Genomic DNA, 23898 nt, shown 5'->3' on the forward strand with positions numbered 1-23898 from the left:
CTTACTCTAACTTTCTACATAATGAAGGACAATATTATACCCCTTAGTGGGGATTATGAAAATTAAAGAAATTATGGAAAATACTTGCCACTTTACAGAATAGCACCATATAAATAGTAAAAATATTTCCAAGGATGGAAAAATTAAGGTGGGGATTATTTTCTTTCTTAGCCCCTTTTAAAATGTGTGTAGGACTAGGAGATAGCAAATAACAAAAACATTAATTAGCACCACATCTCTGCACAGATAACCATAAGATAATATGTAATGTCTGAGTATTGACGTAAAAATTTCTAAAAAGAATATCTAAAAACAAAGTAATTATCATTTGCTATTAAGAATTAATTCACTACTCCAGCATTTTATGGATGTTTTTACATGTCTGTTTTAAAACTATAAAACTCCACAAATGCATTTAAATAGTTTATTGACAAACTTTAGTGCTTTTCCAAGCACAAAGAAACTAGAATATAAAAGCATGTAAAATAGAATCAAAAGATGTGAACATAGTTTTGAAGCTGGTTTTGTGCTAAATTTCTTGCAGGTGGAACCGAATAACAATTCCCCTTCCTAATGCAGCACTAACCCAGAACACCAGGATTCGCTGGAGACAAACAGGACCAATCCTTGGAAACATGTGGGCAATTGATAATGGTTAGTGTTTATGCCTGGCATAATCACATGCCATTGATGTAGAGTCTTCCTGTGCTTTTGTTCGTCAGCGCAGACTTAATCACATGTCTAAGTCATGGTCTTGCAATTCATTAAACTCCCTTTCTTTTCTCCTTTGCATTCCGTTAGAAGCCCAGGGATGTGCAATCAGGAAAAAAAAGCTAGTAGAGTCAGCAATATTAGATGCTAGAATGTTTCAACATACATAATTTAAAAATGCAGAAACCTCTGAAACTCAAATTCACAGTTGATGACAAGGGGTATCCTAACACTTTCTTTGAGTGTATTATACAAAATTAACATAAATACTTATACTGCATGTATTAAAACAAGACCCATTCTTCTCGTAGTAACTACCACAACATCTGGAATGCTCAGCTTTTCGATGTAAACATCACACAGAAGGAGACATCATCTCTAAAATACTAGTGAAACTTTCACCTTCTTTTCAGAAAATAGTGTAAAAGGAAAATTTAGATTTACATAAAACCCTCTATCTTTAATTTTTAAATGAATTGTTGAAATTTCTGCATCATATTCCAGCCAATATCACTATTACAATAATATAAGTTTGACTGATGAGTTATACTACAAAGAAATAGAAAGGGAGGAAGAGAAGGGATAAAATGTCAGTACTTAAGCAAATTTTGCATAGCCACTGATTTATGGTCATTTAATAAAATAGGAAAAATATACACCATTGTTTAATGGTGATTTTTCATGCCTTAATCATCTTTTTGTTATTTTTGAATCATTTAGACATTAAGACACAGTTAATTGAATAAACTCTTGAAACTTGAGTATAACTTCAGGCAAGATAATTTGCCAATGAACCAATATAAATTCTTTGAACAATCTGTTTTCAAAAAGACCAATAAAAGGCCCACCCTCAAGGGTCACATGAGTTATATGGACATAAACATAGTGCATTTACAAAAATATGTAAAGATTAAAGTGTTAAAATATAGTTTCTCCATTGGTAAAACATTTTGCATAGCATTTTCATTACTGAGCCTGTTAATTAGCTCTACAGAATAAGTATATGCCTCCAGACAGTGGAATATCTGTGAGCTTTTCTTGCTGTCACACTTTCTAAGGGTCTTATAATCAACCTTATTACTTTGATAATCATACAAGAAGTTTAGAAACCAATTATGAAATAAAATAAATAAGAAATTTAAAAGTACAGTGAAGCACATATAAGCCTATGCAAAGAACATCTCAATTTTTAAAGACTATTACAACACAATTTTAGTTCAGAAGGTGTTAACTACACATCTTCTGAGTTCCCACCATCATGTTTGAGGTAGAATGAAAAAAAAGTAAATATATATGGAATGTACACAGTGAGCAGTGTGTTTTGAATGCAAAACTTAGGGCAGGATCTCTTGAATTCTATTATCACTCTATATAAGGTTTTCACAAAGATGAGACCCACTCTTTGACTTCTTTCTAAGGGAAGAGAAGGACACATACTTCTTCCCAAGAGAAATGTATGTTAACTTGTCAAAAAAAAAAAAAAAAAAGCTCCCTGAAATCTCTCCCAGTTCCCTATGCAGTTCCAGAATTATGTCAAGGGAAAAGAAACAGGTCAGTAGCACAATTCTGTTAGATATGCTCTTCCTTCACAACAGAGTCAGCTTCTGCTAATGCATAAAGAAAATATTTTAGGAATTACCCTGAAAATCATAGCAAAATGGAAAAATCCAATATTAGTTGTCATATTTTAATTTTTCCAACTTGTCTACATTACTGATAACAGTGAAGAAAGTTAATATGTCCTTTCCATACCTTTAGGAAAAAAGACCTGTAAATTTACTTATACTAAGAGTCCTAATAACTCCATCATTAGCAGGAAGGAATGACAGAAATTGCCACTTTTTATTGAGTTGGAATGTCTTAATTTATTGTTGAATTTTTTTTATGATGAAGGTATTTTGAACTATGACATGGGTACACGATCAAGAAGCCTCCAGAATGATACTCAGAACACAGTGAACCACTTGCAGAATCTAGAGCAGATCTTTCTGCAGCCATAAAATCAAGTGTGTTTGGGAAAACAGTCTGTACACTTTTCCAGGATAGAGAAGAATGAAGCCAGCCCCTTTCTTGTTCCTCAGTGTACAGTGGAACCCATCAAAGCAATACGATAGGAGGTTGTCAAGGGAAACTTGACCCCAGAATGCTGATAGTGACTAAATCATATGGTGCCAGGCACCATGCTAACCATGAAACGTTTCATTAAGTCTTTCCCCCAAGGAATATTGTTATCTCACTTTAAAGAAGAGGGACACTGAAGCTTAGACAGGGTAAATAACACACAAATATATGACACAATCAGCTCTATTGTTATAGATTTTCCCCAGATAGAAATGAAAATTATAGTTATAACCTCTTTTAGGTAGACATAAAAAATCTACAAAATTTTGTAAATTCTTTGTTTCTACCTAAAAAATATAAACTTTGAAGAACATTCAAAGCAGAAGCATTAATATTCTGTCTAAAATTATTTTAGCAGAGGAGGCTCTATCAAGAAATCCAAATCATATGACCCTACCTTCTTTAATATGAAATATAAAACCTTGAAAAAATTATTTGTGTAAATTAAAACAGTTCTAGTAGATTTGCAACTAAGCTCTTACCTTATCACAGAGCATTCCATATATCACCCAAGATTCCTGCACACAACATACACACAACTGGTCTTATTTCATGGGTATTGCTTCATGAAACTGTACTGTTAGTGTCCTTGGCTTTTTCAACTATGTTGCAATCTTTTACATGATTTCCTTTTTCCCCACAGTTTATATTGGTCCGTCATGTCTCAAATTCTGTTCTGGCAGAGGACAGTGCACTCGACATGGTTGCAAGTAAGCTTTTTAAAATAATGCTCTTTTTAACTTTTACTTTACATATTGAAGTCACAAGTTTTTAAATTTGTTTTAACATTGTTTTTAGGGTTTGGGGTCTCTTTAAGATAAAAAATTAGATTATCCTAATGGAATTTAAGTGTTATTCAAATATATCTTGCAAGTGAAAATTAATAAATACATATTATATAAGGTTAAAATGTGAACAAATTTAGCATTCCTCAAGTAAATTTGTGAACAAACTTGAATTCCTCACAGTTTGATGGCTGCCTTTTCTATCTGTAGTTACATTCCATTTCATCACTTTTTCAGGTGTTTTATTTCTTAGCATGTTTTGTAAATTATTATAAAAATCAATAGTGACCCATAGATCCAATTCTAAAGGAAACTAGAATGGATCAAATTTAGCAGATTTAATAAGAAAATTCATCATTTTAAAATATAACTTTGCAGTCTTGTTTACTTTTGAAAATCATTTGGGCCTTCAAAATGATTATAAATTATTTCACAGAGCAATGATGCTGAATTTGAAGTCTGAAATTATACAGTTATAGTATAATATCTAATCACTACAAATGAATTGCTTTGCTTATACCATAAAATAGATACTCACATTTGTCATGTCATCCTCATATTAATATTTAATATAAAATTTCCTGGGTATTCCTGAAACCACAGGCAATCTTTGTAAAGATAAGTTTACAACAGCCAATCATCCAGTTGTTTTCTTCTTGTCCTTCCAACAAAACAGAAATTAATTAATTAGATAATTAATTAATAAATAGAGAACTTGTAAAGATCTTTGAACCTGATCATTTGGAAATTACATGTATGAGGCAAGCACTTATCAGCCCTGAGATTAGAGTGGCTTTTTAACTTTTTAAACTATATTTCAATTAATTTAATTAACTATATTTTAATGAATTCAATTAACAAAGAATGACCCTGCACAATGGAAATTTTTTCTAGAGTATGTGAATAATTGAAAAATTTCTATGTATATTTCAGAACTGAACATGGATTTCTGTGCTTTTTAATAAAACTACCAACTTCCACTCAAAAACACTGACTACTCATTAGATCTATGAAATGTCGACTAGCGCTTTCCTCAAGTTTTTATTTGCATTCATTATTCATAATCAGGTCATCCTCTTGTTTAGTGCATTTCAAATAAATTAATACAAGGAGGCAATTTTTGCAATTACTGAAATTGTCATTAAAAGTTTGAAAATAAATTATCTAAAATGACAACTACTTGTATTCAAAAAAAGGTGTATTTCTAAAAGACAAATCTATAATTGCAGTAGTTATACTTCATACTTCATTTTATGTGTACAATATTCCTTGTAGCATTCAAGTGGTTTTATTAAAGCCATCATCTGTGTTATTAAGGCATCCATCCACCCATGGTGGATACAAACAGAAATCTGAATGGTGGTATTATGCTTGTGGACATTGTTCTTTTTTGACACATATATTTTCCTGAATAATCATAGACTTTTCCTCCTTCTGTGGTTTTACAGAATATTTTCACCAGTTGGAACTTTAGTTTTTTCCCATATTTCTGAGAGTGTTTTGTGTAATACTTGTTGCCTTTGCTTATTTAAAGCTGGACTGAAAGTTTGATTACTACCTCCTTTTCCAGCAATATGCACCTTGTTGATTTTTAGCAAAATTTTGCACAGGAAGGAAATTTATATCAGTAGTACTTATTTTCTTTAAGCAAATCCTTGAATTTGTGACCCATGTGGCTTTGTGTTTTTCTCTCTACTTTGCTCATCTCATTTTACCGCTATATACTACCAGGATTTCATCCTCTCCTGTTCCCTTACTCTTTCTTGCCTGTGTACAATTTTGGGCCTGGATCTCTAAACCTGATAAGCCCAACCCTGTTAGAGATACTAATGAGGAGAAAGAGCCCCTCTTAAATCTCTTCCTTCACAGGTGTCATCCATGTACCTTAATAGTGGGGCCTTTTTTCTTTACATACAGTGTAACTATGATGCATGGGTCAGGAGAACCTCATGTCATTTCTGAAATCACCAGTATGTGCTACCCTACTGTTTTGCTAGAAAACAAAGGGAACAAAAGTTTTTGTTGTGTTTTGAATATGATTGGAATCTTTAATAACATTCTATCCCAGTTGCATAAGCTTTGATTAAAAGTAGACTTTCAAAATTACTAAATGGAAACTGGCTCCAATGTGAGTCATTCCTAGATGATCACCCATTTCTCCCAATCACTCATTCTAAGACACATTTAAGATACACAAAAATGTATCTGCCCTGCAGTGCACTCTGGCAATAGATAGTCTTGTTGGGAAAGACTAATTTGAATTTGTGGCCATGGTAAATCACATTCAATTTCCTGACATAAAAGGTATTCAGTTTAGTTGATTTTTTACCCTTTGGGGAAACAAATTGGCTATTCAGTCTAAGTCCATTAGATAGTACATGAAAGAAGGTAACTGTTAGAGGCTCATCTACCTGTTCGGTAAATATTGATTTTCTTTTTCTCTCCTTCCTTGAGGCTGTTTAAGATGCCAAGACAACTCTCACAATGAAGGTACTCTTAGCATTCTAGGGTCCAATCTATGTGATAATCTGATGAAAACTATGGACCTCTTCTACCAAAAAAATCCAATATACACAAAATTTGGCATTTTATTTTAACATGTTTTTACAATTCACGAAATCTCTGAAAGGCCATGATAGATCCCAGTTTTAGTAATCCTGCTAAAGAAGTATCCTCTGAGTCATGCCACAATATCACTTCACTGGTACACTTGCTGTATAAAAGACTTGTTTGACACTTTAGCAAGCTTTGAAAGCTTCCATGAGAGTCCCCCACCACAAAAGATTCCAATTTCATTTTATAATGGACAACATTGCAAATGTGGTGAGAAATAAATAGTACAGTAGAAACAAAGAATTTGAAACTAATTCCTGATGAATAAGCTTCTTAAAAATATAAAATCTTCCATTATTGATTCATCTGTGATGAGGTTTTTCACTGAAAGAAGATGCGGGGAGCTCCATGTATACTCTAGTCAACTAACAGAAATACAGCACGTTCTCACATGGGAGCAAGCAGGTTGTTGGGGGGTGAGGGTGGGTTTCTTTTTCTTGAAGCACTACTAATTTGGGAGTCCACTGAGAGGCAACACAGTTCTGCTAAGGACGTCTATCTAGGCCAAAGGTGTACACATTCCCTCTCTAATGCCAATTTAAGTTTGAAAAAATTAGATTTTTCAAGAGTTTCCAAATATTTAAAGTAATTTCTATCACAAACATAACATACATTTTAACAATTGCTCTTAGAATAAATTTATTATAGATATTTTATTAGAAGTATTTTCTTTATGATGTTTCTTTTATAACTTTAATAAACATTATTATGAATAAAATTATATACATATAACACACCTCATACAAAAGTTTTAAGTTGGAAATGTGTGTGGACATAGATGCATTTTAGATAAGCTTCTGGCATTGGTTGAAGATGAGTGCTGAATTATTGTTTTAATCATGAGCTTTTTATACCAGAGTTGTGCAAAGATTGTATTGACCTGAAATATTTACAGTCAATCAGCTCTTATCAAGTCTTCAGATTCAGTATTCTCCAAAGACTAATAAGCCTCATTTACCATTCAATCAAATCCTAGCCTCTGGACTTCCTCCTCCCCAAAGTAGAATCGGGACTCTCTGAAAGGGCCAACAGTTTAAAATTTAATCTCGCTACATTTCTTTCAGATGTGACCCTGGGTTTTCTGGCCCAGCTTGTGAGATGGCATCCCAGACATTCCCAATGTTTATTTCTGAAAGCTTTGGCAGTTCCAGGCTCTCCTCTTATCATAACTTTTACTCTATCCGTGGTGCTGAAGTCAGCTTTGGCTGTGGTGTCTTGGCCAGCGGTAAGGCCCTGGTTTTCAACAAAGATGGGAGACGTCAGCTAATTACATCCTTCCTTGACAGCTCGCAATCCAGGTGAGTGAAGTCAGAGTTACATACAGAAACCAGATACTAATGTTGAATGTTGATGTAGTTTCAATTTTTATTTTTTTTTTTGATATATACATCTTCCATTATTTAGCCAGGATGGGAAGGAGCTTACAGTTTGTTTAGGGTTAATTTGCCCTAGTTTTTAATAAATTAGAAGGCTCACCAATGACTTTCAGATATTAGTGACTGACTAGATTTTTTAAATTATGAAATGTTAGCATCAAAACTGTGTTCTTAAGCCAGGGGCTAGTTAATAATTCATGTAGTTTTATTTATTTGACAGCTTGCAGAGGCTGATGAGATTTATTCCACAACTTCCCTCCCCCCCATGCCTAATAAATAATGCAGTAAAGGAGTGATTGGCATTTTAAGTGTATGTACACAAGTACATAGTACACAAATGTGTATCAAATTGTATTATATTTTTATGAGCATATTTTACATAAAATATGCACATTGACCTCATCTTCTACACATATTCACACATCTCACAGTGAAATTACCTGCATTTTATAACAGAAGGAGAGTGGAAGCATCTAGTTTTTGAGTGGTTCACTTAAATTTGTTTGAAATTCTTTAAAGACAAAAATAAATATTATGATTAAGAATGTTTATGCACTCACTAATTATAGACTGTTTGTGTTTAGGTTTCTCCAGTTCACACTGAGGCTGGGGAGCAAATCTGTTCTGAGCACATGCAGAGCCCCTGACCAGCCTGGTGAAGGAGTTTTACTGCATTATTCTTATGACAATGGGATAACTTGGAAACTCCTGGAGCACTATTCATATCTCAACTATCATGAGCCCAGGTATGTTGGGAAGCATTTGGAAAAATGGTTAGAGGGATATCTCCTTCCTCGGAAAATCACCATTCAAATGGGGTAAGATCCAGGTATTTTTCCATTGAGAGATGGAGAGGACAAAGATTGACGTGTCTTGTAATGAAAAAGCTAGCAAGCCAGGTTCTTCTAATCCATTTGTCCTGCTGAGTTCTGATAATTTGAATAAATTTATTGCCATATTTTAAAATATGCATCTGAGGGAAATATGTGGAAGGAAAGAGAAAAATAGTTAACACTATTTTTCTGATTTAGTTATGATGTTAACTATTCCATAGGAATTTAATATAGTACTAAATTATAAATGCTGTTAACAAACTTGTCAGCAATATATTTTGATATGTTATAATAAATTATATAATTCACAAAATCTTATAACCAATGTGTTTTTATGATTTGCAGATAATATAATTGAGTAATAATTACGAGAACTTTTTCTAGCATGTATAGTGTCCTTGAAAAAAGTGAAGTCTGAGGGTATATTTAAAGTCTTCTTCAGCCCACTTCCATTTTTCTTTAGTGTATAGATTTCATTGTGTATAGTAACAATGATCAGCTTTAAGTTTTACTTGAAGCTGAGTTGTTCTTCAATGTCGGTAGAATAGTAATACCATTGGTGGTACAATTTCAGAAGTGTCTAAATTATCTTCTCCCTTCCTAGAACACTAATTAAGCTACTTGCTGAATTTTCTTTACAAATGTCAAGGAGAAGGATGGGAAATATCAGAATTAGGATTTAGTGTTAAAACACCATTAGAGGAGTTTACACTGTGACTTAAAGTCACAATCTATATAAAGGACTAACATTTCATTTCCCTTCCTGGAAGTACATTTCAATCATGGAAAAATGAGAAAGAAGAGAGAGCTTTGGGGACTGAAGTTTACACTGGCACTCTGGGAAAAGCCAGACTTCAAGAAGTAGGAGAAAAGGGCACTGATGATACACTCTACATATTTTATAATTTTGTCTAGGGCTGCCCCTATATTTAAGTATTTGCAAATAGATGAGAACTTTTATTTTCATAGAAAATGAAGTAGCATGTCACAGAAGTAATAATTAACAGCTATTATGACTTATTAACATTATTCATTCCAAATTTTTAAGAATACACCAGGTATGTTGGCTATTTTCCCTGTACAGGTAAAAATGTAAGGCTAACCTCAATTTTTTTACTCAGTAGAAGCATATGAATCCTAAAGAAACATTTCATGGACTCTCCAAAGTAAACATTAAATGAAATTAAATAAAAATCAAAGTGTCAATGATGAAAGCCTGAATAAAATTTCACCATCCTTAGTTAACTTGGCCTAAAGCACAAATTTTTTCTAACAAGGATGGACAGCTGCAAAATTCAGTAATCAATCTATATCATGAAATTTAATTAATCTTTGTTGATATGAAAAATAATTACACATTTAATGTGCTATTGCAAAGGTGCATTTAATCTTGCCTACCATTTGACAGCAACATTTTTCTTCTAAGAATCAAGGTGGCTTTTCAATGTTACGTATGTGTATAGCTTGAAAGACTGAGATCGAAGTGGAGATTATTTTTTTAAAAGGAGAGCATGGTGATGGTAGCAAAAACGCTCTCATTTTCTATATATGTACCCTGGTCCATAAGACTCTACCTTCCTCTCTTCCCTCTTGCAAATATTAACAAAAGGTGATATGGCAGAGATGGAATTTTATATATTCTAGATACCAAATTATATTTTCTGTGATAAATAATACAAACCATGTAATTCTTCTTGGGCAAGTTAAATATCTCTTGATGCCTTTATATATTTGCTGTATTTCCTTCAGTATAAATTGCTGCCTGTAATTGCCGTGAATTCCATATTGTTCTTTTATGCCTTTGTTGATCAAAAATGAAGTGTGATCCATAAATCAGACGTGATAGTTGACTAACCACTATTACTCCTAGGCAGTTTCAAATCATTTGCTTACCTATGATTAATTCAGTAAATAAAAGAACTATCTACTTGTTATTCATAATATTTAAAGTCTGGTAATATATCCAATTTAGTCTTTTAACTCAAACTGGCTAGAATGTCTTCTGAACTAATTGGTACCTTTATTAATGTAAAATTGTATATTACTGGTAAGACTATAACTATTCTAGCTTTTTACTTAATTATAGGGATTTTTTACTCCAAAATTACTTAGAAGTCTAATCTTAGTTTATTTTTATGCCCCTATTATTGTATTTGATCTCTTCTTTGTTTCTATCATGTCATCCATTCCATAGTACATATCATTATGAAATATTTTTAAAAAGTAAATTCGTGAGTTTAGTACCTACCCACAAAACAAGATTTAGACAGAAAGTTGACCTAAGTCTCTGGGTTCTCTTTTAGGAATATTCTGATCAGACAGTTCTGTAGTTATTCTAGCCATAATATGCAAAGAGTGATGAAATCACTGATTCCCCACTGTATTCAAAGATATGATGAACAGGTTAAGAGCAAAGATATGATGTACAGGCTAAGAGCAAGAACTGATTCCCCACTATATTCAAAGATATGATGTACAGGCTAAGAGCAAGGCTCTGGAGCCAAGCTCCCCAGATCCAAATCCTGACCTCATCACTTAGAATCTGCTTAACCTTACAGAGGATATTTAAGCTTCTTGTGCCTCTGTATTCACATCTCCATCAGGGGCATACTGATACTATGTATTTTCTGCCTCAAGAATTAATTGAATCCTCATTATGTGCCAGGTACTGCTCTAGATACTAAGACACAATAGTGAAAAAAAGACGAAAAATCTGTGACCCTTGCCATTAGAATACCTTTATCCCAACTTCACAGATGGAGATACTGAGGCATATAGAAGTGTTTTGTCTGTGGTTGCAAAATCATTAACTACTAGGTGTCAGAGTGGAGACTCTGACCCAAGGGTCTAATTACAGAACCATGGTCTTAACGTCTCTGCCATGAACATATTGCTCACTTCAATTACTGCTATCATATGCGTATACACTATTTTCCTGAAAAGTTGCTTGGGAAATTCTACTTTGCAGCTGTTATTTTTTAAAATAATATTTATTTTCATCACAGAGAATACTACTTTTAAAACTATTAATATAAAGAAAAATTGTAATTTTCTAATAAGTGCTAACCAAATTAGATTATTAAATCAATGACTGATTTTTCATTATTAAACCAGTTAGAATATAATTTAATTATTTATTTTCTGTATACATTTTGTTATTATAAATAAATATATGTATTTATTTAATAAACAGATATTTATAAAAATTAAAGTGAAAATTACAAAAAATTTAACTAAACTTGACTCTTCTAATAAATTCATGCTGGCAAAAAATTCAGCAGTTCATGGAAAGTATTTAAGAACCATAAATGTATTATACTTATGTCTTTTCAGTTTAAGAAGTGTTTTAAGATTATTTCTGTATTTGCATATTGATTTTCTATTATTTAAAAAAGTTTTCTTACATTGTGAAAAGTTCTACCAGTTTTTTTGTTTTGTTTAATCAGTGGTGACAGTCATGTTATTCTAACCCATATATCCATGTGCAGATTATTTAAAGGGAAAATATATTTTATTTTTTAATATTTTTAAATATGTAAAATAGTACACTCCCACAACTAGTTTAACATGTTTCTTTACACAATGAAGATATGAAAATCAATCTAATAAGTAAATTAAACCCTAGATATTAATGTTTCAAAATAATTTATTTCTAAGTTATTTAACTAGTCACTTAGTTAGAAAGTTCTTCTTTGCCCACTAGTTAAAAAAAAGTCAGAAATGGCTCAGTCCTTTCAGTGTGCATTTAGTGCAATCACCTCTCCTGGTGTTTAATTGTACCTTGATGGTGACAAATGTTCCATTTGCCATTTGCTTCACATCTCACCTTGTGTATGGATGTGAGCAGCATGGTACTGTGATTTATGGAGCTTTCAAGCAGATGTCATTGCAGTGGCAATTAATGTATGGTTCCTGCTGCTGTGTATAATAATTGTTCCTAGAAATTAGATGTTATTCTTAATTTTCTTCCCCATTTGTCAGATACAGGTTTATTGTCATAGCTGCCATGACACAGCAAATAGCCTCACACACTATGCGAAGTTCAGGGGAATGAGGAAATGCCATGGTTCCAAACAACCCAAAACTGTAACATGTATAACAAGTTGCCCAAGATCCCTTACCAAACTGTGATGAGTCTTGCCTCTTTGACAACTGTGTTTTATTGAGGAGTTAACTTTTTTGAGAACAGATGAGTAAAAGCTAAGTTATGTTTTTGCATGATTTTAGAAGATTTTGGATGTGTTAGAGACAGACAGAAAATTGGAAATCTCAAAAGAATGTAATCATGGAAGAACTATTAAAATACCATAATTCAGAGAAAAAACTATCCCACTATAAATATTTGTATTCTAAGATACCAAAATAATCTGAATTTTGACTTTCACTTTTTTTTCCTTTAGAATAATCTCTGTAGAATTACCAGATGATGCAAGACAATTTGGGATTCAGTTCAGATGGTGGCAGCCATATCATTCTTCCCAGGGAGAAGACGTATGGGCTATTGATGAGATTATCATGACGTCTATACTTTTCAACAGTATTAGTCTTGACTTTACGAATCTTGTGGAGGTCACTCAATCTCTGGGATTCTATCTTGGAAACGTTCAGCCCTACTGTGGCCATGACTGGACCCTTTGGTAAGAATTTCATTTTTATTGTTATGGTTTGTATTAGGAATTATAAATGAGGATGATCTTCCAGTCTACTCAGCACTGAGTCATTTGTTGGCATATATTTACTGAACATGAACCATTTTAAAAGTTGATATATCTACAATGGAAAGGAGGACTGAAAACAAAATACTGATAAATTTAAATAAGTATAAATTTTCACCATATTTATTACTCTCAAATTTTTATTTCCCATAGTTACATATAAAACTCTCCAAAAATATTAATAGTTAAAGTGACTACTATATTCTCTCTTGATAGAGGCATACGATGCCATAATGGAACATGAAATTATTCTAGTGACAGTTTCATAAAATGTTTGTTTTCATGTTGTCATACATAAAGTCCAAAAAGTTTTCTCAGCCCTGACTTGTTAATTCAAATCTCCATTTTAATCCATTTTATCAAGCAATATTGGACTAGTGACTCACTGTTCATGTCATTGGGTGCTCAAGATTGTAGGATATTTTAATTAAGGTACCCTTCCTTTTTAGATATTTCCCCTGTGGTCATATGCAAATTTAGTTATACAATAGACAGTAAGTAATTTCAACTGTGATTAGTACTTCATGAACATCAGTAGGATGATACAACAGTGATTAACTGGGGTTGTCAAGAACTGGCTACTTAGGACAGGGAACTCCTTAGAGGCTTCTTAGAGGAGGCTACTTTTGTGTAGTTCAGACAGTGAATATGATATATTCTACTGATTGGGAAATGGAAGAACAGGAAGGTCCAGTCATATGAAGATCTGGAAGAAGAGAATTCCAACTACAAGAAACTTTGCGATACAGACTCCCCAAGTGAGAGTGACCGTGGCATGTTCAAGGACCAGGAAGAAGGCTACTGGTCTGGAGTCGAGAATGAGGTAGGGAAGTTGAGGATGGAAACCAAGGGATGTGCAGTGGCCAGATCTTGTAGGGTCTTCTAGGTCTAGATATCTTGGATTTAAACTCAGATCCGTATGATTCCTAAACCCACAACCTTCATCGATGGTCATACTGCCTCTCTCTCTGGGTTCCTCTAGGACTGCTAACATGATTGAGAAATAATTTTCTAAAAGATTTTTATTTTCCATTGGGTTATGGTCAGACCAATTTAATTCCTCCAGATGAATCTCACCAAAAGCTATTCACCACCATTGTCTCCAAGAGCCTATCATAAATGACCCATCAGTGACCTTATCATAATTAGAGGTAAATTTTACACACCATTGCACAGAAAATTACCTTTGATGGGAATTGTGCATGTATAGTCACATCTCACACACAGCAGGCTAAAATTCTAACATCAAAATGACAGCTAATGGAATGAAAGTACAGCTGGTCACTTTTGCTGCAAGCACTGTCAAACTGAATTGAATGAGATTTCTATATGGCAGAGTAGGAAAGGTTATATTGCATGTTTTCTATTTGATAGCCTCAGATGCTTGTTTTTATGGATATTAATTTTTACTCCTGGAGCCTTTAAATAAAATAAAGGGATAATATGAATAAGAAGAAATAACGATGTAGACCAAAATGAGATTTCTTAGAATTGTGTGCTTCTGAACATTTAAATTGACCTGAATTGACAGTAATTCAGATTGGTCATGTGCCATAAGCTATGTCCCTCAAGTTTGTATAGGAGGTTTTTTTTTCCCCAACACTTTTAATACAACAAAGAGTCATATCATGAATGCAAGTCCTGTATCATGTTTATTTTCATAAATAGTTAACATCTGCTCAAATAAACTCCAAAGTTGCTGAGCATTTTAATTTAACACTTGGGTTGAATGCATGATAACAGCAGTTTAATTTCTGTACTTTGATCAAAGCCATAAGAACAATATCCTTTCATACAAGTCTGATGAATATTCTTAACCCACCACTGCTTTAATTGGTGGAGATACATTTACTTTGTGAAAGTACAATCACAGTAATTATAGAAAAACCATAAGAAAATATAAATAATTGTACAATCCCCATGGACACCTTGAGCAGCACCATAGGAGTTTTATTAACAACCACATGTGAGCAATCGATTTGACTTTCTGATCTTCTCTGAAACGAAAAGTTGTCTTGGTTATGAAACAACAGAGAGTGTGCTCTGGCGGTGATAATCAGACTAGAGAAACACATTAACCACTTTAATAAGGACATGAAAAATGCTCACTGCTCATTAAAATGAAACAACATGGAAGATCTCAAACTGTTTCTATTTTCTTAGCCAATGAGTCAGAATAAAATTCCTCTTAATGGCACTGTTTTTTCTCTGCTGTTGTTGAGGAATATATTGTCCAAGATTTAATGTGAACTCAGGTGATGTTTTTCAGAAACACTTGTTACAGTATTAAAATTCCAGTAATGATATTGACCAACTATTTATTATAACCTCCTAGTCCTAAAACAAGCTGTTATTTTTTAAATGTAAAACCTTCAGAGCATATTGTCTTATTAAGTACAAATTTTTTTAACATATTTAAGTGTGTGGCCTCTGTCCTTCAATGACCTTGTTTCTCTCAAGGGAAATTTTGAGACATATATATGGTCTGTACGAATGGCTGGTGTTAAATTAATTATTGTTGGTTTTTCCCAGCTGTGAGTTCATTTGGTTCTCATTTTCTAACTCATGACTTTCCATGAGCATGGATTGTTGTTACTGAAAGTATTCTCTAGGGAAAACTGGGACAATTGCTTTTTCATTAGAAGAACTACAGTCAATATGCTATAAATCACTTTCCAGCATGTCATCCTAGAGTACTTTTTTCAGTGGAGAAATGAATTGCTTTTAATTCTTTGTAAGACTTTCTTTTCTTCATGCATAGTATCTAAAATCAGAACCTCTGTCTGCTTTAGTTTTTTTAAATAGTCTTTAAAACCTCTTACACATACTTTGAGATCACTGAGGGAATAGTTCTAATTGAGGTTTATTAAAGATTGCATCTAATACTATTAGTGATAATACCAAAGGGACATTAACATTCCTCTGTCCTATCTAATAAACTAGCTAGATACAACAGGTGGAAAGGACATTGCTGTCATATTGCAGAGTTTTAATTTTAATATGTGTACAGTTGTGAAGAGAGAGTTTTCATAACATATTAGAATTGGCAATTTTTTTTTTTTTTGGTAGCTATGTTGTGGTAGAAACATACACTTTGAGGTCTTAGTCTGGGGTTCAAAATCTGGCACTGCCATTTAGAAGCTTGTAAAATCAAAGAAGGGCAATTTTAACTAACGAGGAATTGGGGAGTATGTATTTTGATACAGTTGTTTTAAGAAGTTTGCCTCAAAGCAATTTTATCAAAGTTGAAAATAACTGAGTTTTGTTACTAAATAATGTACAAAAACCTGGAAACAGTGGCTCACACCTGTAATCCCAGCACTTTAGGAGACCAAGGCAGTAGGATCACTTGAGCCCAGGAGTTCAAGACCAGCCTGAGCAACATAATGAGACTTCATCTTTACACAAAATTTTAAGACTTAGCTGGGTGTGTGGTGTGGGCTTGTAGTCCTAGCAACTTGGGAGGCCGAGGCATGAGGATCACCTGAGGCCAGGAGGTCAAGGCTGCAGAGAGCCATGGTTGTACCCGTGCACTCCCACCTGGGTGACAGGGTGAGACTCTGACTCAAAATAATAATATTAGTAATAATAATGTACAAAAGACATCCAGGATTTCTAGTTCCACCCAGAACTCCCACCCTGTCTTTGTCTTTTATCCCACCCGTGACCTGATTCTGTCTCTAACATTTATTCCAACTCTAACCATTGTTCTATTTCTGAGCCTCTCTCCGGTGCTAGCACTAATAATGAGCTAGCAGTTTTGGAGAGTAAGAACACCAGTTTGGACATTCTTTTATAATTTCTAGATGACATTTTAATGATCTTATTTTTAAATTACCAGACATGTTCCCATATCAAAACAGTAACATCAAAAGGCCACATACTCAGGGGAACTTTTTTTTAGCCTCTCTGAGCCTGAGCTTTTCATCTGTAAAATGGGAGCTATAATACCTACTCCCAAGATTGTTGTTAAGGTTAAATGTGAGCACAGATAAAAAGTACCTGCCGCGCCGGGCTCGGTGGCTCAGCCTGTAATCCCGCGCCTTTGGGAGGCTGAGGTGAATGGATTGCCTGAGCCTGCGGGTTCTAAACCCGCCTGGGCAGGCGAGACCTCATCTCTACAATAAATCAAAAAATTAGCTGGGCATGGTAGCACATGCCTGTAATTCCGGCTACTCGGAAGGCTGAGGCGGAAGGATCGCCGGAGCCCAGCAGGCAAGGCTGCGGTGCCCGGAAGCGGCCACTGCACTCCAGTCTGGGCGACAGAGTGAGACTCCAACTCAAAAAAAAAAAAAAAAAAGTACCTGCCACCTGCCCGCCATTTTCACTGTCTGGCTGAAGAGAAGAAAATTGCTATGTATAAGGGTCACATTTGGGTCCACGTTATGAGCAACCTTTTTTTTTAATTTTAGAGGCTAAACAAATATTATTTTGCTTGAATTATGTAGAAGAGCATGACTCTGAAATTTAAAGAGGTCAAAACAGAAATGCTAAATAAGATTTTTACTGTACAAACTAGACATGGTTGAGGGAAAAAGGTGAAGATGTTCATAGTGGGTGTGCTTATATTTTTGTCAGTATTTTCTTACCTAAATATTAATCATCATCTCTATACAGATGGATCACATTCCAGTAATAGTGAATATGTTAATATAGACAACATTTTGTGAATGATGAGTAAAGTTACTAGACATGAAATCCTAGACATGAAAGATCCCAAAAGCCTATTTATCTCATAATGTAACTTATACACAGTCCATTTACAGTAAAAAGGTAGGGGATAAAAGGACTGTGACTCTATAAATAATTAAAGCAAAAAATAAAACGGGATAAGAAAAGCTATAGTTTTTGTTTATCATTAAAGTGATTGAGGAGAAGCAAACTTAATTAAAAGAAGATTTAAAGTTAGATGGGACCTGCAGAAATGTTAAAAGGGTCTCTGGTACTTTCTTTCATGTTAAAAGAGAGAAGTTACTTGTTCCTTGTTATGCCTCATTTTATTTTATTTTTTAATTACAGCTTTCTTTTCTTTCTTTACACAAGTAAATCGCTAGCACTAGTCATGTATTGGTCAATTTTTAGAAAGAGAAATTTCTAAAATAAGTATTGAAAGTACAAAAGAAGTAAAAGAGCAACATGCTAGAAGTGAAATTAACTATGATTGACAAAAGGCATGAGGGGAAAAAAAAAAGGTTACATTGAGTGGTATGTGATGTGGTGGGAGGATCTTGGAGCCTAATTTTTCCGCACCAGCCCCAGGTGGCATGGTCAACCCCAGAGATATAGGAAACTGGAGATTTAAAAGGAATAGAACAACTGCAGGATGGGTGGCCCAAGTCAAAGGAAATTGACAAACGGCTACCTGTTAAAAGTATGTGTTCATATCTCACAGGGTATTTGTAAGCATGGGCAAGAAAAAAAAAAACTGTATATTCTATGAGAAGCAGGAGTCCCCCAGGCAAAAACCTCAGACTAAAAGGGATCCTAAAAGCCTGTTTGTCTCATAATATAAATTAAATACAGTTCATTTGCCATAAAAGCTAGAAAATAGTACTGTGCTCTATTAACAGTTAAAGAAAACCAGTAATTTTGTGTTCTGTAATTACATAATATATAGAATTAAATGACAGGTGAAATTTTGAGATATACATGAGGGACTATTAAGTAGTTGCTAAGGTACTTCTAGGTTATAAGGTCGACCATCAGGACGCCACAATAATGCGAATTAGTAATGGATCTGGGGCCCTGCATTACCTGGCTGCTACCTTTGGGTTAATTTATTGAAATAGGAATATATGCTTAAAGGAGTTTGAGCCAGTCTTTTCTACTTGCAGCTCTCTCTGTATTCCTCAGACTGATCTTGTGAAACTAGTCAAGGAGGTCGACTGATACTAATGTAAGGGTTATGTTGTTGGTAAACATGGGTAAAAAATGGTCAGATTGGTGCCTAGCTGAAACTTTAGATTGGTGCCTAGCTGAAACTGATTCCTTAGGTTACAAGGAAAATACATTACTGACAACCTTTATAAGACAAATCAAGCTATAGAATAACAGCCAAGTAAATTTCACAGCATTTTTCTTTCATAAAACATCTACCTGTAACTTACATAGAAATTTTGTCAGTTTAAATAGTTTATTAGCAAGCTTAGAGTATTCTTGGGATTGTTTTTTAGAGACTATTAAAAATAGCAATAAATCTACTAAAATTGTGCTACTGAAGGAAGTCAATCTGGGTGAGAGGTCTCCCAAGAGCTGCCTCAACTACCATTTCACAGTAAATGATTATTCTAGGAAGCTTAGCAGATAGATACAGCACATACATGGAGTGACAAACAGAAGAGTCACTTCCTATTATTATCAACAGCTGTGTAAAGAGTATTCTTAGTACCAGGCTTTGCTAATATAATTGAACAGATTTATAAGTGGCTTAGTAAAATGGAACCTATTTATTAGGTTTTTTTCACCAGCAGGATTTCATGATATAAAATTTTTCATCTATTGATAGACTAATTTATATATTATACTATTTATTGATTGTGTTATTGGTACTATTTGAACTAGAAGCGTAGCAGTCAGTGTTGGAGATAAAGATAGAAAAGCCCTTTGCTTGTGAGGCTTACATTCTAGAGAGGAATAACAGCAGTAAACAAGTAAACAAATTCATAATAAAATTCCAGACAGTGATAAGTGTGGTAAGGGTGGGAGAATGGAGTTTTAGGTAGTAGAAGTAGAGTAGGGTACTTTAAAAGGTCAGAGGGTCAGGGAAACCCTCCTGGGTGCATGAGAGTCCAGAATGATGAGAAAGACGACATTGTAAAGGTGTGGAAGGACAGCTTTGCAGACAGAGGGAACAACAAGAGCAAAGGCCCTGAGGCAGGCAAGGAACTAGATCACAATAGGGCCTCATAAAGCAATAGAATGATTTTCACTTTTATTTTTCTAAGTGTTATGGGAATCCAGGAAATAATTGGGAGCTGAAGAGCGATGTAATCTTACTTATGTTTTTAAAAAATAATTGTGGTTGCTGTGTAGAGAATAGGTGGTAGAAGATAATAGGAGAAGCAGTAGAAGAGGTTCGGCTCAAAGGCTCATAGTGTCATCTGCATGTGCTGTCATGATGCTTGAAATAGGATTTTGGAGAAATGGACCACTTGAAGATATATATTGGAGGACATAGAAATGATCAGAACCTGCCAAAGGGATGGATATAATGGCTGTATTCCAAAGTTCACATCCTATTGATGTCCGGGTTGTTGATTTTTAAGTCATTTATTTCTCTAAAGTTAGATTTCCCTAAAAATCTTTTTTTGTGGACTAAGCAGCCTTGTGAGATTTCATAAATAACAAACCACAAACAAATTAATAGCCAAAAAAATCTATATTTGATGGAATAGATCTGTGATTCTGTATGGGTTATGGAAACACATTCAGTAGGCTGAGACATTATTTTCTATGGACACTGGTTTACAAAATCTCTTTGGCAGGCCCTGGATGAACTCACTGGGTCAGCCTGTGTCATCTTCTCCCTTGCCTTGCTGCCTTTCACTCACTCAATCTACTGCAGTCACGTTGATCTTTCTTCTCTCTGTTCCAACAAGCCAAACTGTTTCCTCTCCCAGCACCTTTGCATTAGATGTGCCTCTGTCTAGGAAGTACTTTCATTACTTATTTTGCGCACAGTGCTAGAATCTCCAGACTTTCCAGGGGACTAGGAAAAGTCCAAGAATGGGGAAAATATATACTGTCTCCTAAAAATATGACAAGAAATTTGCCAAAATGAAATTAATGAGTTTTAATTATCTACAGAATACATTAGGCTAACTCCATTAATTACTAATTTAGTAATTCATAAAATTGCATGATATTGGAAGTGATTTTCTGGTCAGATTCCTGAACATGCTGCAAAATCACAAAGTATATTAAGTGCATTACTAGTAGCCAAATAAAATTTAATGACAAAGTTATACGATCATTTGAATATTTTTTGCAACTAAAAATGTTTCTATTTAATGTGAAACACAGGTGCATTTTAATATGTTTGCTATGATGTGAGATGAGTTTCCAAAGTTAGAAGTATCAAAGTCCTACAAAAATCTCAAAATGGATCTACCTGAGTATGTTCTAGACAACACATGTGATTGCACATAGCTGGAAAGAGAAAGAAAGAATCTCAAAGAGCCCTCACTTATCTTCTCTCTCCCCTTTATGCTAAACATTTTCAACCAGGGCTTTGAGGCCCGACTGCATAGACCAGTATGTTCTTTCTGAAAGGAAGTGAAGTGCAAGAAAAAAGCAAGATAAGGAGATGAAAAGGAACTGAGGGAGACACAGGAATGTGTTGAAAGAGCAAATTCCAGTAAGTGGAATAAATTTGGATCAGGCAAGTTCACTTCAACCAAAATTGACTCTGGAGATAATATGAATGCAACATAAGAAAAACAGGAGTCGTGAGTTCTGATAGCCAAAGATGAGAAATTAGTTGAAGTTTTGGACAGCCAAAGATGAGAAATTAGTTGAAGCTTTGGACAGAAGTCGGGGGAGCTGGAAACAAGTAGAGCTCCTCTGATTGCCCTCAACCCCATGTGAGTGACAGGGAGGTATTGCCCATCTTGTCTGTTCACACCCACACACCACACATACACAGAGGCATGCAGCTTCCTGACAGGGGACTGGCAGGTTCCACAAGAGCTATAAGGAGCTATTTCCCCTGGATATTTGGCCTCCCAACAGTCAGCCTCTCTCTGTCCCTTGGTTTCCCTCTCTCCCTCCTTGTCTCCAAGGCTGCAGCCCAGACGGTGCTTTGTGCTGACTCACCCTCTGACTGTCAGTTTATGCCAGCTGCTGAATATTTTCTAAAAATTCTGTGAAGTGGGCAAAATGAAGAGTCATCAACTGTAACTTGACAGAAATCTTGAAAACCATGATCTCACCAACAAATTTCTATGAACTTTAAGGCTAGATTTTTTTTTAAGTTATTGGAATTAGTTGCTGGCATCTAGATGCTGAGTGAATTGGCCTAGTTTTGCAGTAGACACAAGCAAGTGACTGGGCTATAGAAGGAACTCTCAACTCCAACAAAAGGGTTGGAGTAGTCATTCTCTGTGGCTCCTGACAGAGTTTCTCATCTGCTGCCCCATCCAACAGCAGCATCCTTCTAAGTGCACAGGATGTATGTGGTTAGAATGAGAAGATAGTGTTCATTTGTGGACATGGCCATCATGTACAGACAGTCTGAATCTCTTAGGGGACACATTCTCCCCAGTTCTACCTCCTGTATATAAATTTATCTGATCCTTAAGAGAAAATTGCTACTTAGCAACCAATTTGATGCTGTGTTTTGTTTGGACAGAGTGTGCTTTCTGTAAAAGCTGAATAAACATCAGCTACACAGCTCAACTTATGCTTTTTATTGGCCTAAGAGTTTCTGTAGCTTGTGAGAAGTAACATTCTAGCTCTGAATTGAAGAACTATATACAAATTTCCATACTAAGAGGAAGAGGGGTGGGGAGAATGAAGGAGCAGAAAAATATAAACTATGAACTTTACATAAAAAGGATAAAGATAAGCAAAATAATGCAGGTGCTTTGGACAAAAAGTTTTAAAAGAGCTTTAAACAGATGCTGAAAAGCAAATATATTCCAAAATATCTACAATTGCCATTGTAACCACCAAAGATCTTTAAAATTTTTTTTAATTTTAAAGATGTGGGGTACAATTCAGGGTTTTATATAAATGTTAATTATGCAGTTACCATTGTTGATGAGGTGTGCCCCCCTCCCCTGGAAGTTTCCCACTACTGCCAATCCCTTTCTTACAGTATTAAGATAATTGTTCAAGGTCCACTTATGAGTGAGAATGTGTGATACTCAGTTCTTTGTTTCTGTGATATATCACTCAGTATTGTAGACTCTAAGTCCATCCAAGTTGCTGCGAAATCCGTAATTTTGTCCTTCTTTATGGCTGTGCAATATTCCATCATGTATATGTACTACATTTTTTTATCCAGTCCTCTTTCAATGGACAGCATGGTTGGTTCCATGTTTTTGCTATTGTGAATAATGCTGCAAAAACATGCATGTGCAGGTATCTTTTTCATAGAGTGATTTGAGTTCTTCTGGGTATATTCCCAGTAGGAGGATTGTGGAGTAGTATGGAAGGTCAATTTTTGGATCTTTTAGGAATCACCAAACTATTTTCCATAGAAGTTGTACTAGTTTACACTCCCACCAACAGTGTAGAAATGCTCCCTTTTCCCCGCATCCTCTCCAGCATCTGTTGTTTTTTGAGTTATTGATGATGGACATCCTGACTAGAATAGGTGGTATCTCAGCGTGGTTTTAATTTGCATTTCTTTGATGACTAGTGAGGCTGAGCATTTTGTCATGTATCTGTTGGCTGTTCCTGTGTCTTCTTTTGAGAACTGTCTATTCATATCTTTTGTCCACTTTGTAATGAGGCTGTTTTTTCTTTTCGGGACATTTGAGTTTCTTGTATATCTTAGATGTTAGGCCTTTGTCAGATATACAGTTGGCAAATATTTTTTCCCAATCTGTGGGCTGTCTCCCTGCTCTCTTGATGGTTTCTTTGGCTTTGCAGAAGCTTGTCAGTTTGATGGGGTCTCACTTGTCTATCTTACCTCTTATGGCCTGGGCACTTGGAGTTTTGATCAGGAATTGGTTGCCAGTTCCAATTTCCATCAGAGCATTTCCTGTATTTTCTAAGGTTCTTATAGTTTGAGGTTTTA

The 23898-nt window shown here is 34.7% G+C and overlaps 1 protein-coding gene across 1 annotated transcript in view; it reads left to right on the forward strand.

Annotated features, from left to right (window-relative positions):
- Positions 1–23898, forward strand: part of RELN (reelin) — a 534724-nt gene that overhangs the window by 343257 nt on the left and 167569 nt on the right. The window contains exons 15-19 of the mRNA XM_008065395.1: positions 545–654; positions 3476–3542; positions 7295–7528; positions 8191–8352; positions 12840–13076. Of these exons, the coding sequence (XP_008063586.1) occupies positions 545–654; positions 3476–3542; positions 7295–7528; positions 8191–8352; positions 12840–13076 (810 nt within the window). The remainder of the gene's footprint in view (positions 1–544; positions 655–3475; positions 3543–7294; positions 7529–8190; positions 8353–12839; positions 13077–23898) is intronic.

This window comes from Carlito syrichta, unplaced genomic scaffold, assembly GCF_000164805.1.
Source record: "Carlito syrichta isolate Samal-C Ts95f unplaced genomic scaffold, Tarsius_syrichta-2.0.1 Scaffold308277, whole genome shotgun sequence".
NCBI classification, from domain to species: domain Eukaryota; kingdom Metazoa; phylum Chordata; class Mammalia; order Primates; family Tarsiidae; genus Carlito; species Carlito syrichta.